Source organism: Ovis aries, chromosome 15 (assembly GCF_016772045.2).
Source record: "Ovis aries strain OAR_USU_Benz2616 breed Rambouillet chromosome 15, ARS-UI_Ramb_v3.0, whole genome shotgun sequence".
NCBI classification, from domain to species: Eukaryota; Metazoa; Chordata; class Mammalia; order Artiodactyla; family Bovidae; genus Ovis; species Ovis aries.
The window spans coordinates 49554028-49571033 of record NC_056068.1 but is presented as its reverse complement, the minus strand read 5'-3'; the positions used below and the strand labels follow the sequence as shown (position 1 = coordinate 49571033).

The window sequence follows — 17006 nt, the reverse complement described above, 5'->3', positions numbered from 1 at the left end:
AGATTCTCTTAGAAATAGGGAAAAATCAGGCTCAGAGTTGGTCTTATATGTACAGGTTTCTATAGCAGTAGGAATACAAATGCTGCTTGAGTATGGATTCCTCGGGTTTATCCATTTACCACTACTGATACGGACACTTGTACAAGAGTCCATTGAATAAGCACCAGGTGACTGAGAAGAGGCTGATCAACATCCACAAGATGGGTCATCTTATTTACCTGATTGTTGTTGTTTAGTCTCCCAGTTATGTCTGTCTCTTTGCAGCTCCCCTGGACTATGCATGACAGGCCTCCCTGTCCCTCATCATCTCCTGAAGTTTGCCCATGTTCATGGTCTTTGCATTGGTGATGCCATCCAGCCATCTCATCCTCTGATGCCCTCTTCTTTGCCCTCAAATCTTTCCCTGCATCAGGGACCTTTCCAGTGAGTCATCTGCTTACATCAGATGGCCAAAATACTGGAGCTTCAGCTTTAGCATCAGTCCTTCCAGTGACTATTCAGACAGGATGGGTCATCTTATTCACCTGATTATTGGGTGCCTTCTCTGCATTATACGTGCTTTGGTGGAAATTCACATAGGACAAAAACATTTTCACTCTGGGCCCTATCTTAGATGTTCAGTGTATACTTCTACCCATAACTTGTTGTCATCAATCTTTCAATCTTTTTTTATCTGTAAGATAAAATCAGGTGATACATATACATCATATATATCAATTCTTCTTTGGTTTCAAGCAAATGGACAAGTTATTGCTTCAAGTTCTGTACACTGGGAAGAGTTTCCATCACCATTGTCTTTCAGGGTGATTTGTATTGGATACAAATCTTGTGCACCATCTCCGATTCTCATGAACCCCTCTTATTCTCTTAGTCAGCACCCTACCAGTGCTGGTTACTGTTCTGTACCCACACTTTTGAATTTGATGAGACATCACATACAGGGCATGGGATTCAGATTTCTGAGCAGCTGTTGTAAGCAAATGGCACAAGTGCAAAAAGAGAGTGGGAAAGATAAATTTCCTTCATTTTTCTCCCATGGACTATTTCAAGGTGAAGTTCCTCCTTGTAGTTCTGATGAGCAAACCCACTGACTGAGGGGCCTGTCATATATTTTTGAAACTTGTTATGAATGTCACCCAGTGTGATGATGTGTTGCATTGTTTTGTCTTTTTTCTTGCTTCACTTCCGTTTTCTCCAAGGCTGATTGTCTTGCTTCTTTTTTTCTTACTCTCATTGCCTGCTGAGTAAAGATCACTAATTTAATCAAACCTCAGCTCATCTAGAGGATCTGGTCAATCTGCCTTCAATATTTGCAGTGCCTAAATTTTGGCCACCTCATGCGAAGAGTTGACTCATTGGAAAAGACTCTGATGCTGGGAGGGATTGGGGGCAGGAGGAGAAGGGGACGACAGAGGATGAGATAGCTGGATGGCATCACTGACTCAATGGATGTGAGTTTGATTGAACTCCGGGTGTTGGTGATGGACAGGGAGGCCTGGCATGTTGTGATTCATGGGGTCGCAAAGAGTCAGACACAACTGAGTGACTGAACTGAACTGAAACCCGGTAAGAAACCAGGTCACAAGGGAGCCTTGGAAACCCAGCATTCAGGAATTAACCTCTTGCAATGAAGAGGGAGAAGGGATATATTTGAGAGCAAATGACTGGCTCAGTGTTTTATACATGTCTCATTTATACCTCTCTAGATAGTCTTGTCATTTCAATTTTATAGAGTGGATGCTGATGCATTTAGAGTCCAGGTACCTGGCACAAGGTACCTAGTTTAAAAGTAAGGAGTTTAACTAAGTTCTGCTTGATTCCATATACAATGATCTTAACTATAATCCAGGCAGGCTTTTAAAATATATATATATTTAAGGCCAACTTATCCTTAAAGTCTCGACTCAAACGCCATCCTCTTTTATGTAAAACATTTCCTCTTTTTCTTTGTCCGCTAAAGTAGAGAATACTATACCACTTTAGTTTTTAGGCACTTTTACTAAAGAATACACTTGTCAATGGAAGAGCCTCAGGAGATACAGTTTCAATCTCTGGGCCGGTAAGATCCCCTGGATCTTACTGGAAGTGGCAACCCACTCCAGTATTCTTGCCAGGATAATCCCATGGACAGAGGAGTCTGGTGGGCTACAATCCATGGAGTGGCAAAGAGCCACTCCATGTTTAGAGGCATAAACTACTAGAAGATAGGATTGGTGCCTAATTAATCCCTAGGTAAAACACAGTGAGTAAGTGAACCCCAATTTTGTGAGCTGATATGATTTTGGGTGGCCTCGGCCTGCAAAGATTTAGAGTGGGGCTTGGGTTCCCAGTCAGAGATTGGGACCCGATTGAGGCAGTGAAAGCACCAGATCCTAGCCACTAGACCAGTGGTCAGTGACAAGGCCCTGGCCCTTTGGCTTTGTAGGAAAGAATTTCCGCAAAGATGGAAAGTAGTGAAGCAAGTAAAGTATTTACTAAGAGGAAAAAGAGTATAGTACTTGTGGATAGACACACAGGGGCAGGCTCAGACGGAGAGCCCCTGAGTTGCACCCTCATGGCAGTTTGAATTACTTTTATGGGATATTTCTTTTGGTTTTCCTTTGGCAAATCATTATAATTTGCCTGGTTCACAGTCTATATTTGGTATATCTCAGGATCCTTCCATGTGTGCACATGGATCTCTTAGCCAAGATGGGCCCTTCCAAAGAGGCGTCTTGTTAGAGCATCCCTTGACATTGCTACCCCCTTTGGCCTGCAAGGAGCCTTTTCTGTGCATGTGTCATTGGGGAAGTCTCTTGACTTTGGATTGAGAAATATGTAGTCTAAGCAGGGCCCAGCCTCTTCCTGTAACTTTCCTGCTATTCTTGTCTTGGAGTTTTGGTCAATATAGAATGAATCTCCAATTGCTTTACTATGGGGGTGGTGTGGGGGCCATCTGCCTCCTGCCTCAAAGACTCCTGGATAATTTAGATTTTAGAATGAGTTGAATGGGGAGCAATCTCTCCTAAGCATATAGAATGAAGTTCTACCTGCTTACTTCCATTTATCATTTTCTATCCCATCCCTGATTTGAGAGGTGGTCTGGCATTAGCCATATTTATTACTTTTAAGGCAAAGAAAGCATTTTAGAATTAGGTGCTAGAAAAGCTAAAGAAAGCATTTCATCAGAGAAATGTCAATATTTCAACAAACAGTTAAAAATCCATTAAAAAGTGATCTCTTTACCCCTAGAAACTGAAATATGACAAGAACCTTCCAGAATTTTAAAATCTCAATGAATAAAAAAAGGGTTATGGGAAAGCTTATATTAGGCTGCAACCCATTGAGGACAGAAACTGGTGTCCTGGTTGAAAGAACCACCTGGAAAACCCCAGGAACTGCTAACTGCCTCAAGCAGGTAGAATCTGGAAATATTCTGTTCTCTGATCTGCAGGAAACACTGGAAACTGGCGTGGAATAAAGAGGAGTCAGGACTCACAGATGTAGAGAACTAGTGATTGCCGGGGGCAGTATAGGGGTGGGGGAATTATTACAGGGAAGAACTGATCCCATGTTGGATCTGCTGTTTCTTTAACCTTTGCTTCTCATTATTATTTTTCACAAAAGGATACTGTTTATACATAATGGCCTGCCTTGGGGAAACCTGACCCTCTAAGTATTAACCCAAAGTGCCTTTGTTCAGGATCCTGTCCACTTGTGGATGGCAGGAAGGAAGAAATGAACACATCCTCTCCCCAAGGCTTGCCATTCTAGGGAACCTTATGCAAGATAAATACCCTTAAAAAAAAATTTCCTCACCTTCCCCCATCTCTGTTCTACTAAAGAAGCTGGCATCCAGACCAGATAAGATGATTGTTTTGAGACATTAATCTGCCATCTTCTGGGTCAGTCATATTCCTTGCCTCAACACTTCATCTCTCGGATTTACTGGCCTGTTGTGTGGCGAGCAGAGCAAGCTTGGACTCAGTAAGAGAATGGGGGAGTACAAACTATTGGGTAAAGATAGCCTCAAGTGTATTGTATGACATGGGGCATAGAGATAATATTTTGCAGTAACAGTAAATGAAAACGAACCTTTAAAAATTGTATAAAAAATAACAGACATTTAAATAAAAAAGGAGTCAGCGCATCCTGCAGTGTAGTCTGTCACCTCTACACTGTCTTCTCCCCACACTGGAGGGAAAGGAAGAGGGAATGGCTGAAGTTAGTTCTACAAAATAACTGTCCAACATGCTCAAGACTCATGGTCGTGAAAACCAAGGAGAAACTGAGAAACCATCACAGACCAGAAGAGACTAAGGAGACAGGAAGACTAATTGCAGTATGGTACCTACATTAAGTCCGAAACAGAAAACAGACACTAGTGAGAAAACTAGTGAGATCCAAATAAAATCTGTGAGCTTTCGTTAATAGTAATGTACCAATATCGGTCCCTTAGCTTTGACAAATGTACCATGTTTATGTATTATGTTAACATTAAGGAGACTGGGTGAAGGGTATATGGAAATTCTCTACGCTATCTTTGTAACTTTTCTGTAAATCTAAATGTATCCCCAAATAAAAATGTTTATTTTAAAAGATGCCCAACTCTGACTCTGAGTGGTGGAGGAAGTGTGGCATGTGGAAGGACAATGCAGAGGAGTCCAGACAGATGACTGAAGCTTGTTCTCAATATCCTATTGGAAAGGAAAGGGAGTACGTACGGAGCTTATAAAGTGAAGAAGTTGGCTTAAAGCTCAACATTCAGAAAACTAAGATCATGGCATCCAGTCCCATCACTTCAGGGCAAATAGATAGGGAAACAGTGGAAACAGTGGCTGCCTTTATTTTTCTGGGCTCCAAAATCACTGCAGATGGTGACTGCAGCCATGAAATTAAAAGATGCTTGCCTTTTGGCAGTAAAGTTATGACCAACTTAGACAGCATATTAAAAGGCAGAGACATTACTTTGCCAACAAAGGTCCGTCTAGTCAAGGCTATGGTTTTTCCAGTGGTCGTGTATGGATGTGAGAGTTGGACTATAAAGAATGCTGGGCACAAAAGAATTGATCCTTTTGAACTGTGGTGTTGGAGAAGACTGTTGAGAGTCCCTTGGACTGCAAGGAGATCCAACCAGTCCATTCTAAAGGAGATCAGTCCTGGGTGTTCATTGGAAGGACTGATGTTGAAGCTCAAACTCCAATACTTTGGCCACCTGATGTGAAGAGCCGACTTATTGGAAAAGACCCTGATGCTGGCAAAGATTGAAGGCAGGAGGAGAAGGGGATGACAGAGGATGAGATGGTTGGATGGCATCACTGACTCAATGGACATGGGTTTGGGTGGACTCCGGGAGTCGGTGATGGACAGGGAGGCCTAGCATTCTGCGGTTCATGGGGTCGCAAAGAGTCAGACACGACTGAGTGACCGAATTGAACTGAACTATATCATGTTCCTTTCTGAGTGCCCTCCCATTCTAATATAATTCTAACAACCATCCCATGAAATAGCAAATGTTCCCAGTTTACAAGTGAAGCATGAAAGTTTCAAGGAGTTAAAGTCATTTGCTCATTATCACACCTGATGTGTGACAGATCCTGAAATAAATCACTGCTTTTCTGCCACATTATGCTTGATCCCTGAGTGTATTAACAGGTGAGAACTGTTGCTTCATCATTACCACTTTATTTGCAACCACCTTCATTCCCCAGGTACAGGCATAAATTTAGATAGAAAATTTTTCTCCTCTCCAACAGAATCTCGATGTTTAAAGCACTCATGCACGTGTCTTGGGCTACATGCCTAATTTCTCATTCTCTCCAGAAATGGAAATTCCTGGCAGCCTCTGTTGCCCCAGAGGAACAGACTATGGCTCAAACTCTATTACCAACCGGGGTTCTTGGCCTTCCCCAATCAACAGAAATGGACTAATTGACTAGAGGGGAGACAAGAACGTCAGGCAAGGCTTTACTGTGGCCCTGCTATAGAAGGGGTTAAGTGACAACCAGCAATGTTCCCTTCCTTGCTTGCTCCCTGAGGGGCACAAGCTTGAGGGAGAAGTGTGTCTATTGGTCGAGCCAAAGGGGTGGCTTAGGTGCTTTGCTCACCTCTGAGATGATGTCTGCAAGGAGGGCTTGTGCAATACTCTGCTTTTGTTCCCCAACACTGTGTTTTTCCTTCAGGCTCTTCCAAAGTGACAGGTTTTTTTTTTTTTTTTTTTTCAGTCTCTTCTGTATCTTTTGGGGCCAGAATTTGCCTCAACTGCGACATGAATACAGTTATTTTTAGTCCCATACAGTTTCTTTGTATTTTGTTGCTCCAGGAGAGGTGTGTCCAAGTGAAAGTTTTGCGACACTGCAGCAAAGGGTCCCAGGTCCCAGCCTTCTCATAACCATCCTCTTAGTCCCCATCTACCTCAATTTATAGCCAGGCTGTTTGCGGGGTTGGCTCTTTGGGAAGGAGCAGGCACACTTTATCCTCCTTCTGGTGCCTCCTATGGAAAGTCATCAGGATGGACTGCTTTTTTTTTTTTTTCTTTAAATGTTTATTTGGCTGCACCCTGTCTTAGTTGTGGTGCATGGGATCTTTGTCACCTCATGCAGGATCTTCCCTGTGGCACCCGGGCTCTCTAGTTGTGGCATGTAGAATCTAGTTTCCTGACCCTCCAGGCCCCCTGCACTGGAAGCATGGAGTCTTAGCCACTGGACTACCAAGTCCTAGCATGTACTGCTTGATACTTTCTTTCAGGTCCCCTGGCTGCCTTGCCCAGCACTCAAGGGGTTCAGAAAGTTCAACTTCAAAAATCTCTTGGATTTGCATACAGATCCCAGCAGACCTGTTATTTCCCTAACTTCATCAGGAGAATTATAAAGTACTGGTCTTCACTGATAGCAGAAAATGCTTTTCACAAACACTGGTTCAGATGAGAGGAGATGCAAACTCTGGAGCCATGGTGAGTTGTGGGCCTGGGGAGTCGGAGCTGGGGCCTGGGGCCAGGAGACTGAGCCTGGAGGTCTTGCACCACCACCCTACACCAGCAGCGTTTCAGCCCTACATGTGCTGCCTCAGGGCAGCACTGAATGGTCTCTGCTTAGGGCAGGCAACTATCCTTCAGGTCTTTCCATAACCTGAGAGGAGAGAGTTACCTCAAGGCCTTTGCTGATCCTCCTTATTATAACATACTGGGCTTGGGTAGGTATCAGGAATGAGTCCTTAACCACATTAGTGTCCTTTCTGAGCTTGATGGATCCTTGTTGAGAAACATGGTGACCTCATGATAGAAGGAAACACTGCTCCTTCTCAGTCCTCAGCCAACTAGCCGAACCAACAGAACAAGCCCCAGATAACTCCCACAGGGCCTGCTCTTTGCACAGGCTGAAACTGACAGCTTCCCTGCATCCTACTGTGGGGCTTTTGATTATGGGACAAAGATAGTCAGAGGATGGATTCTGCCTTAATCTGGGGTCAAAGTGAATGAGCAAACCTCCCCTTAGACTGTATATTCTGACTAGTTTGAGCAGGCATAGAGGGGTTACTAATCCTTAGCTAACCCAAGTCAAGAAGGCTGACAGCTATCTAACAGCTGATCAGAGTTAACATTTGTTCACTAAGGGATTATGATTTCTTGATAACCTCACCGTAACTCAAGAGAGAACTTTCCCTTTTACGGGTGAAAGCATTAGGAGGTAATGTTAGGAAATCTGCCCATGATCATGTAATTTATCATTAGTGGAGGATTTAAACTTAGGCAATCTGGGCCTGGAACATATACTTCTACTCTGTGCTGCCTAGCCTGGATAATATATGTGTAAGATGCCAACTCTGAACATTCCAACCTCTGAAATGCTAGTGTGAGGAGACTCATGATTTTAATAGAACAGCCATTAATCATAGTATTTAAGGCCTTCAAGGGAATTAAAGAGATATCACATTTGCAGACATATGCTGCTAAGTCACTTCAGTCATCTCCGACTCTGTGTGACCCCATAGACAGCAGCCCACCAGGCTCCCCTGTCCCTGGGATTCTCCAGGCAAGAACACTGGAGTGGGTTGCCATTTCCTTCTTCAATGCATGAAAGTGAAAAGTCAAAGTGAAGTCGCTCAGTCGTGTCCGACCCTCAACGACCCCATGGACTGCAGCCTACCAGGCTTCTCCATCCATGGGATTTTCCAGGCAAGAGTACTGGAGTGGGGTGCCATTGCCTTCTCCGTGCAGACATATGAGACCTGCTAAAACCATCTGAGACCATAGAAGGCTGGGTTACAATATATTCACAGGTACCAGTGATTTACACAAACAAGCCTCTAAACCAGATTGATTCTACCTACCTATCATTTTAACTTAAAAGTTCAACACTAGAGACATTCTGGATTCATTCCAGACCATGGGATCTCTTCCTAAATAACCAGCCTTCACCAGTTAAATCTAATCAAAGGTGTTGGTTGCCAGCTTTTGAAATGAGACAACACATATACAGTAGTCAGATTTGAAGGGGATCTACTGTTTAAAAACATTTAAAGAGATAAAAAATTTTTAGATGATGGATAGGATCAGATTTATTTAATAATGATTTTTTTTTCTATATGGATCCCATGTCTATAAACAAACTAAAACCTTTAGAGAAATTACAATTTTCTTCCTATACTCAGATTTCACTGCAGTTTCATTGGTGTGTGTGCCTAGTCGCTCAGTCATGTCCAACTCTTTGCAACCCCATGGACTGTAGCCTCTCAGGCTTCTTTATCAATGGGATTCTCCAGGCAAGAATACTGGAGTGGGTAGCCATTCCCTTCTCCAGGGGATCTTCCTAACCTAAGGATCGAACTTGCATCTCCTGTAGTGCAGGCAGATTCTTTACCATCAGAGCCACCAGGGAAGCCCCATTTCACTGATAGCTTTCAGGATTTAAGTCTTGTATGAAAGCAGTGGCCTTTCAGTTTATATGCAGTGTGGGCTGAATATCTCTTATTCAGCCCTAGAACATAAGAAGGCTTCGAGCTGGTAGAAAGCCGCAGAAGGTAGAGGGGTCTGAGTTGTTTTTGGGCAGCCGGAGCCCCTGCAGATAGGTAGTGGCTGCCCAGTTACAGGTGCCCAGCCTAGATAGGTTTATGCTAAGCTTATTTCTGAGCAGAGCAGTATTAGAGCTATTCTAGGCTAAAGCACAACAGCTTCATGGTCTTGGGGAAAACTTGGCTCCCCAGTTCCCCATAGTCCTTGCTAAGCCAGAGCTGCAGTGCCAGAGCCTGTTTTTCTGTAACCTCCCTTTTAGCCCCATGCCTGGGGCTTCTTCAGTCTCAGGACTCGGCTGGAAAATCCAGAGGCTTAAAGCTTTGTACCCCCTTAAGCATTGGTTGCCATGAAATCATCTTATGGAAAGAAGGTCTCTAAACTTCTCCAAGCTGAGTCATTTCTTTTTGGTGGCTCACAGTTTGGCCTTGAACCAAACTGGGGGTAGACTTCTCTGGTTAGAGAAATATAGTTGTTGTACTATTCATAGTCTTCTGGAACCTGGATGAATAAGATGGTAGAGGGGCAGAGAGCATAATTCAGTTTTTTTTTTTTTTAACTCATCCTTGAAAAGGCCTGCTATGCATTGATTCTCTGTCACTTTCACCATCTCTTTCTCATTGCTTTTCTTTCCACATACAGTTTTACCATGTTTTTCTTTTGCTCTCTCAGGAGAGTTCTTTTTTTAAAAAATAATTAATTAATTTATTATTATTATTATTTTTACTTTACAATATTGTATTGGTTTTGCCACACCTCAACATGAATCCGCCATGGGTGTACACGTGTTCCCAATCCTGAACCCCCCTCCCACCTCCCCGCCCCCCACACCATCAGGAGAGTTCTTATTTGAGGAGAAAGTTCTTCCTAAGCCATGAACCTATAACTAAACTCAGGTAGTGTGCAATACAAAAATTGTAAATAAGCATGTGGGCCCCTTATAATCTTAAAACTTGAGGGATTGGTGCATATAAGCAGTCAGAGAGGAGGGCGGGGTGGTAAATGGGATCTCATAAATTTGAAACCCTATTTCATCTTCTTTGGGGATGAGAATTTGCAGCTTTAATAATATTAATAACCATCATAGCTAGCAGACAGAGGCAGCATAACACAGTGCTTAAGAGTGTGCACTCTGGAGTATAGCACAAGGAGCTTGACTCAGTATTCTATAATAACCTAAATGGGAAAAGAATTTGAAAGAGAAGAGATGTATGCATATGTATAACTGAATCACCCTGCTGTACACCTGAAACTAATACAGCCGTACTCCAACATAAAATACAAATTAAAATAAAATTAGAGGAAAAAAAGAATGTGGGATCTGGAGTCCGACTGCTTACATTTAAACTCTTGGTCATCCACTTTCTTAATTTATGAGCTTAGGCAAGTTATTTGACCACTTAGTGCCCAGTTTTGCAATGTGCAAAATGGGAATGAAAATTATCCCTATCATAAGGCAGTAAATACTTGCTTGATTAATATCAAGCATTATTATACATGCTTAGTATGTGCAACACACTATCTGAAGGGCTTTTCATGTATTTTCAGTCTCTATATTCTCGAGAGACACATTATTTTCAAAGATTTTAGAGATGAGAGCGCTGAGAAATGGATAGATGCAAGCCAGTCTCTTCTCCTTCCTCTTAATGGGGTCACTAACAGGTTTCCTCACTTCTCAGGCTCTAGTTCCTCATCTGCAGAAGGGGAATGGCACCACTTACAGGTTTTGGAAGGAAGGAGACTTACTGAGATACTGGGTGTGAAAATAGTAGGTGTCTCTGCTTATTGTTACATTTTAATAAATGCCTTCTCTGTGGTCAACAGGGCTTCCCTGGTGGCTCAGTGGTAAAGTATCTGCCTGCCAATGTAGGAGACATGGCTTTGACCCCTTGGGTTGGAAATATCCCTTAAAAAGGGTATGGCTACCCACTCCACTATTCTTGCCTGAGAAATCCCATGGACAGAGGAGCCTGGTGGGCTTCGGTCCATGGGGTCGAAAAGAGTCTGATACGACTTAGCGACAAAACAATGATGGTGTGCTCAAGAAGTTTATAGACTTTTTTTCCATGTTCACAACCACTCTATGAAGCTAGAGTTATTGTTCTTTTTTCTTTTTAAACATGATAAGGGTATAGCCTTTTGGTGAGCTGCTTGTAACACCTGCAGCATTAGAATGGAGGGAAGAGGAGGCAGCCTCCCTGGTATCACACACTGCTGAATTCTTGGGTCTTGGGTGCAGGCAGGCTGTACATGGTAATTTGGCTATTGCATCCCGATGATGAGCCACAACCTGTGTGGAAAGGCTGGGAAAATCTGGGAGTGATGGAAGCAGAGAGGCCTGGCTGGACTGGTTTGAAGACTACTTCTCTTAGGTGATTTCACTCTGGTCTCAGACATCCTCATCTGCTTTAAAGGGAGATGAGGGTGGAGGGAGGGGACAGAAAAGCTGACCTTTAAATTATCTTGAGGACAAAACTAATAATCACAAAGTATCAGAATTACCTTTTCTTATATGAAGCACTTAAGGGAATAGCCTTTCACTTTAGGGCAGCTGGGATTTAAATCCTGATCTATCACCTAACATCACGAACTTGGAAAGTTATTTAAGCCTCCCTGAGCCCCAATTTCTTCATCAGAAAATAAAAAAAATATCTCACAGGGTCAGAGGATTAAGTAAGCATGTGTGTAGTGAAAGTGAAAATGTTAGTTGCTCCGTAGGCAACTCACTCCAGTACTCTTGCCTGGAAAGTCCCATGGATGGAGGAGCCTGGTGCGCTGCCATCTATGGGGTCGCACAGAGTTGGGCATGACTGAAGTGACTTAGCAGCAGCAGCAGCAGTGTCTCTTTGCGACCTCATGGACTGTAGCCCTCCAGGCTCCTCTGTGCTTGGGATTCTCCAGGCAAGAACACTAGAATGGGTTGCCACGCCCTCCTCCAGGGGAATCTTCCTGACCCAGGCATCGTGCCTGAGTCTCTTGCACTGTAGGCAGATTCTTTACCATCTGAACTACAAGCGAAGCCCAAGCATATGTGTGGAGAGCATTTATAAAGGACAAATAATGTAATTTACTGTCCTTTACTATTATTTCAGTTCATTTTAGTCGCTCAGTAGTGTCTGACTCTTTGCGACCCCAGGAATCGCAGCACGCCAGGCCTCCCTGTCCATCACCAACTCCCGGAGTTTACCCAAACTCATGTCCATTGAGTCGGTAATGCCATCCAGCCATCTCATCCTCTGTCATCCCCTTCTCCTCCTGCCCCCAATCCCTCCCAGTATCAGGGTCTTTTCCAATGACTCAACTCTTCACATGAGGTGGCCAAAGTATTGGAGTTTCAGCTTCAGCATCAGTCCTTCCATTGAACACCTAGGACTGATCTCCTTTAGGATGGACTGGTTGGATCTCCTTGCAGTCCAAGGGACTCTCAAGAGTCTTCTCCAACGCCACAGTTCAAAAGCATCAATTCTTTGGTGCTCAGCTTTCTTCACAGTCCAACTCTTATATCCATACATGACCACTGGAAAAACCATAGCCTTGACTAGACAGAGCTTTGTTGGCAAAGTAATGTCTCTGCTTTTTAATATGCTATCTAGGTTGGTCATAACTATTATTTAGTAAAAAATAAATAAATAAACTTAGAATCCTGAAGAAGTGTCAGAAAGCAAGGGATGTGGCAAAAAGGGGAAAAATTAGGGTAAGGCAAGATGGATGTAACTCCAGCACAGTGATACAGGGTTCTCTAGGGAACAAAAAGAAGGGGGATGTCCTAGTTGCTTGAGAAAGTCCAAATATTTGAGAAGGCTGTTCTCTTTTTTAGGTGGGATTGTGGACCCATGGTTGTCATTTGACTATGCTGTGGACAGAAGCTTTATGCAAAACTATATGATGCTATATGGAATGATAGTCCACAAAAACGTTGCACACAGGTGGGCCTCAAGCTGCTATTTTGTGTATAGGCTAAGTTGTATTTAGAGAAAAGTCTTTCTACTTGGGCTCTGGCCTATCAGATAATGTATGTCTGGCCTGACAGTTTGGGAAATATTTCATAAGCTTTCTGCTTGAGTATCAGGGCTGAGCTGAGATCAGGATCACCCACTTTGGCTTATAGCAAATTATTCAACCTGAGAAGATGGTAGGAACATCCTCACTCAGTGTCTGACACATAGTCAGTAAATTATAGCAGTCACTCTTACTATTGTAATCACTATCAGAAACTGATTGGTGGAAGCTCATAGGCCCATATTGGAACAAATGAGCATGTTCTTTTAGGGCGGCGGTCCCCAGCCTATAGGATCTATTGCCTGATGATCTGAGGTGGAGCTGATGTAATAAGAGAAATAGTGTACAATATGTGTAATGTGCTTGAATCATGCCTTTCTCACTGGTCCACAGAAAAATGATCTCCCATGAAACTGGTCCCTGTTGCCACAAAGGTTGGGGACCACTGCTTCAGGGGACTCCTGTCTTACATGAGCTTTCATTGCTATATGCTGTTTCTTAGTGCAACACTTGAGACGTAATGGAAAGTCAGTTTAGTAAAACAGTGAGTAGAACAAATCAAACCATCTGTTCACTCCTTCGATTCACTCCTTGGATGAAGAGAGCCAGATAGAAAAGAGTATATGCTGCATGATTCTTACAGGTGAAATTAATCTGTGGTATTAGAAGCTGGGATAATGGTTATCACTGAGAGGATGGAGTGACTGGAAGGAGTCACGAGGGGTTCCTGGGCAGCTGACAAAATTCTGTTTCTTGATCTGGGTGCTTGTCACATGAGTGTGTTCACTTGGAGGAAATTCATCAAGGAGAATTTATTTAGGAGATATCAACTTTTCTATGTGTATTTTATATTTCAACTAAAAAGAAATTTTTAAAAATTAATTTTTGTTGGAATATAGTTGCTTTACAATTTTTTGTTAGTTTCTACTATGCAGCAAAATGAATCAGTTATATGTATACATATAAAGACATTTTAAGTATTATCAAATATGGTCAATTTGCTGAGTAGAAAGATACCTTATGAATAGTATTTATAATGCTTAGGGGAGAGGTGACTGAGTAGGCTACAGATGTCAGAAGAACAGAGTCCTTCATCTCCTGGACCCAGTATGAAGATCTTGCTTAGACCTGACCTTGCAGCATCAGGGACCTGTGAGGATCATTAAACAAGGTGATGATAGGAGATCTCTTCCCGAAACAGATCTGATCATCGTTTTCCCTCCCCAAGCATATGCTCATTTAAATGTCCATGATTTCCTTTCCTTTTCTTCAGTATTCTGATCATGATTTGAATGAAAATTTGGAAGGTGGATCAGAATACAGGAATACTGAAGAAAGTGGAATAGTTAGGAGGCTATAATATTATCTGGGGAAATTATGATTTTGGCTAGATTATTTTCTTTGGGATCTGAAAGGAGGAGATAGTTCAAAGATAATTGGTTTAGAGAGTATATTATATAGTGAAAAGAGATACTGAGGTTTTTTTTTTTTTTTTTTTTCTTCCTCGAGATTTCTAGGATAGCAGGAGAGGGAGGAAGGCCCAATAGGTTTTGGAAGGTGAGTTCCGGGTGGAAAGAGGAATTATAGTTTGTGGTTCTGCAGGACATTCAATTCACAGGCATACCAATGTGAAAATACTTACTGGATAAATGGACATACAGTCCTGTTGCAAAGGAAAGAAACGGGAAGGTTTGTAGTCCAAAAGTGTTATGTGAAGTAATGGGAAAAGATGGGCTTACACACCACACTCCGAGCTCCTTGCTTAACGTTATCAACCTTCTCTGCCTGGCTCTGTAGGTGGTGCCCCTCAAGACCTGCCAGGTTCACCCTTCAGTGCCCACCTCTGCAGAACAAAGCACTTGGTGCTGTCATAACAGCTTTTATGGTAAGAGGGGATTAAAAAAAAAAGATATTTAAGGGAAAATGCCTGCTAATTAAGCTCATGGCCAAAGGACTGTCTCCAAGGGTCAGAATAAAATGTACAAATTTAAGCAGCCCATGAGGTGGAAGTGGGACTGGGGAAGGAGTTTAACAAAGGTGAATTCATCTCATTTCTCATCTTGTTTACCAGATTTAGCTTTAAAGAACACTTGAATACTCCTTCTAGGTTAACCCATCTTCACAGAGAAGACATTTGTCACCAGTGAACACACTGGAAAGAACCTTTGCACCTCAAAGTCTTTTCCAGAAAAGAAACACAGAAAATGTTGGTTCCAGAACAGAATTAGAGGAAAAAACAAACAGCTTCCTTAGCGGATGGTTTTGAAAATATTTCATGGGTTTAAATATGTCCCTTTTGGTGTATTTGTATCTGTTAAGATAGGTCACACTATGGAAAACCTGCCTCTAAGAAATAGAAATGGAATCTAAACTGCTTGTTTCTAACAGCATACTAAATTCAAATACAAAATTATTCTCCTTTCTATATTATTTAGTCTGAGAAGACACTTGAGATAGCTTTTGAGTATAGCTTAAGTGAAAAAGGAGGGTGTTTAGGCCAAAAAGATGGTAGATATCCAGTGCCTAAGCAATATGCAGAAATTAGCTCATAAAATTCATTCAGTATGACTTTATTCAAGGAGAAGATTAAATGATCCAGGAAACAGAGGGGAATGGAGTTCCTCAGAAGAATGAGGCTTCTCTCATGGCCTGAGAAACAGTGATGGGGCAACTCTTCTTTTCCTTAGTCCTTGGTAGGGACTTTTTAAGTGATAATCACAGGAATGAATGCTTCTTCCTTGTAGGGTGGGCCACTGCCTCCTGGAATCACGATGTTCTCCTGTAACACCAGCGCTTCTGGTCATTCTACCTTCCTCCTCACTGGCTTCCCAGGTCTGGAAGCTTCTCACCATTGGGTTTCCATCCCCATCAACCTCATCTGTGTGGTTTCCATCCTGGGGAACAGTATCATCCTCTTCCTGATCAGCACAGATCCAGCCTTACGGGAACCCATGTACAGCTTCCTATCCATGCTGGCAGCCTCTGATCTGGGCCTCTGTGCCTCCACCTTCCCCACCATGGTGCGGCTCTTCTGGCTGGGTGTTCGCGAGCTGCCCTTCGATCTCTGTGCAGCGCAGATGTTCTTCATCCATGCCTTCACCTATGTTGAATCTGGGGTGCTGCTGGCCATGGCCTTTGATCGCTTTGTTGCCATCAAGGACCCTCTGCACTATGCCTCCATTCTTACCCACTCAGCCATGGCCAAAGTGGGGGCCACCATCCTGGTGAGGGCCGTCCTGCTCAATCTCCCAGGACCCATCCTCCTGCGGCGTCTGCTCTTTCCCCAGGTCAATGTACTCTCTCACTGCTACTGCCTGCACTGTGACCTTGTGGGACTGGCCTGCTCAGACACTCAGGTCAACAGCCTGGTTGGCCTGGTCTCCATCCTCCTCTCTTTGGGCTTTGACTCCTCCCTCATCATGCTCTCCTATGCCCTGATCCTACAGACCGTGCTGAGCATTGCCACCCCTGGGGAACGATTAAAGGCACTCAACACCTGTGTCTCACACCTCTGCATTGTTCTCATCTTTTACTTGCCCAAACTGGGGCTGTCAGTTTTGCACCGAGTAGAAAAACACAGCTACCCTGCTCTGGCAGTGCTCATGGCCAACCTGCACTTCTTGGTGCCACCCTTCATGAACCCCATTGTCTACTGCGTCAAGTCTAAGCAGATCCGTCAGGGCCTCTTAAAGCGCTTCCAGCAGAAAAGGGTTGATGTCCCTTAGAGCAGCAGAAGGATCTCGTGGTATGCAACCCATGTGGGTCAACCTGGATCTTGGGGGAGGATTAGTGGTGTAGTTAATTTTTGAGGTTTCTGGATGGTTCAGATCTTACCGCTGAGCCTTTTTTGGGGGCACCATCAGCTTCTATAATGATAGTTTTGGGGGACTGAGATCATTGGAAAGCATATAGAAGTATCATCTTGATAATCCTCTTGTTGCTCTGATCAGAGTTGAAGTATTTCAGATTCATGTATACTGTAACATTTCCTGGCCTGGGGGACTTAACCCCACCCACGGAG

At 43.2% G+C, this 17006-nt stretch overlaps 1 protein-coding gene across 1 annotated transcript; it reads left to right on the top strand.

The window, feature by feature from the left end:
* The first annotated feature begins 15756 nt into the window (after nt 1-15756).
* Nucleotides 15757-16710, top strand: LOC101121627 (olfactory receptor 51G2-like). Its single transcript, XM_004016697.5, has one exon. The coding sequence runs from the start codon at nt 15757-15759 to the stop codon at nt 16708-16710; it is 954 nt and encodes a 317-aa protein (XP_004016746.3).
* Nucleotides 16711-17006: the final 296 nt, after the last annotated feature.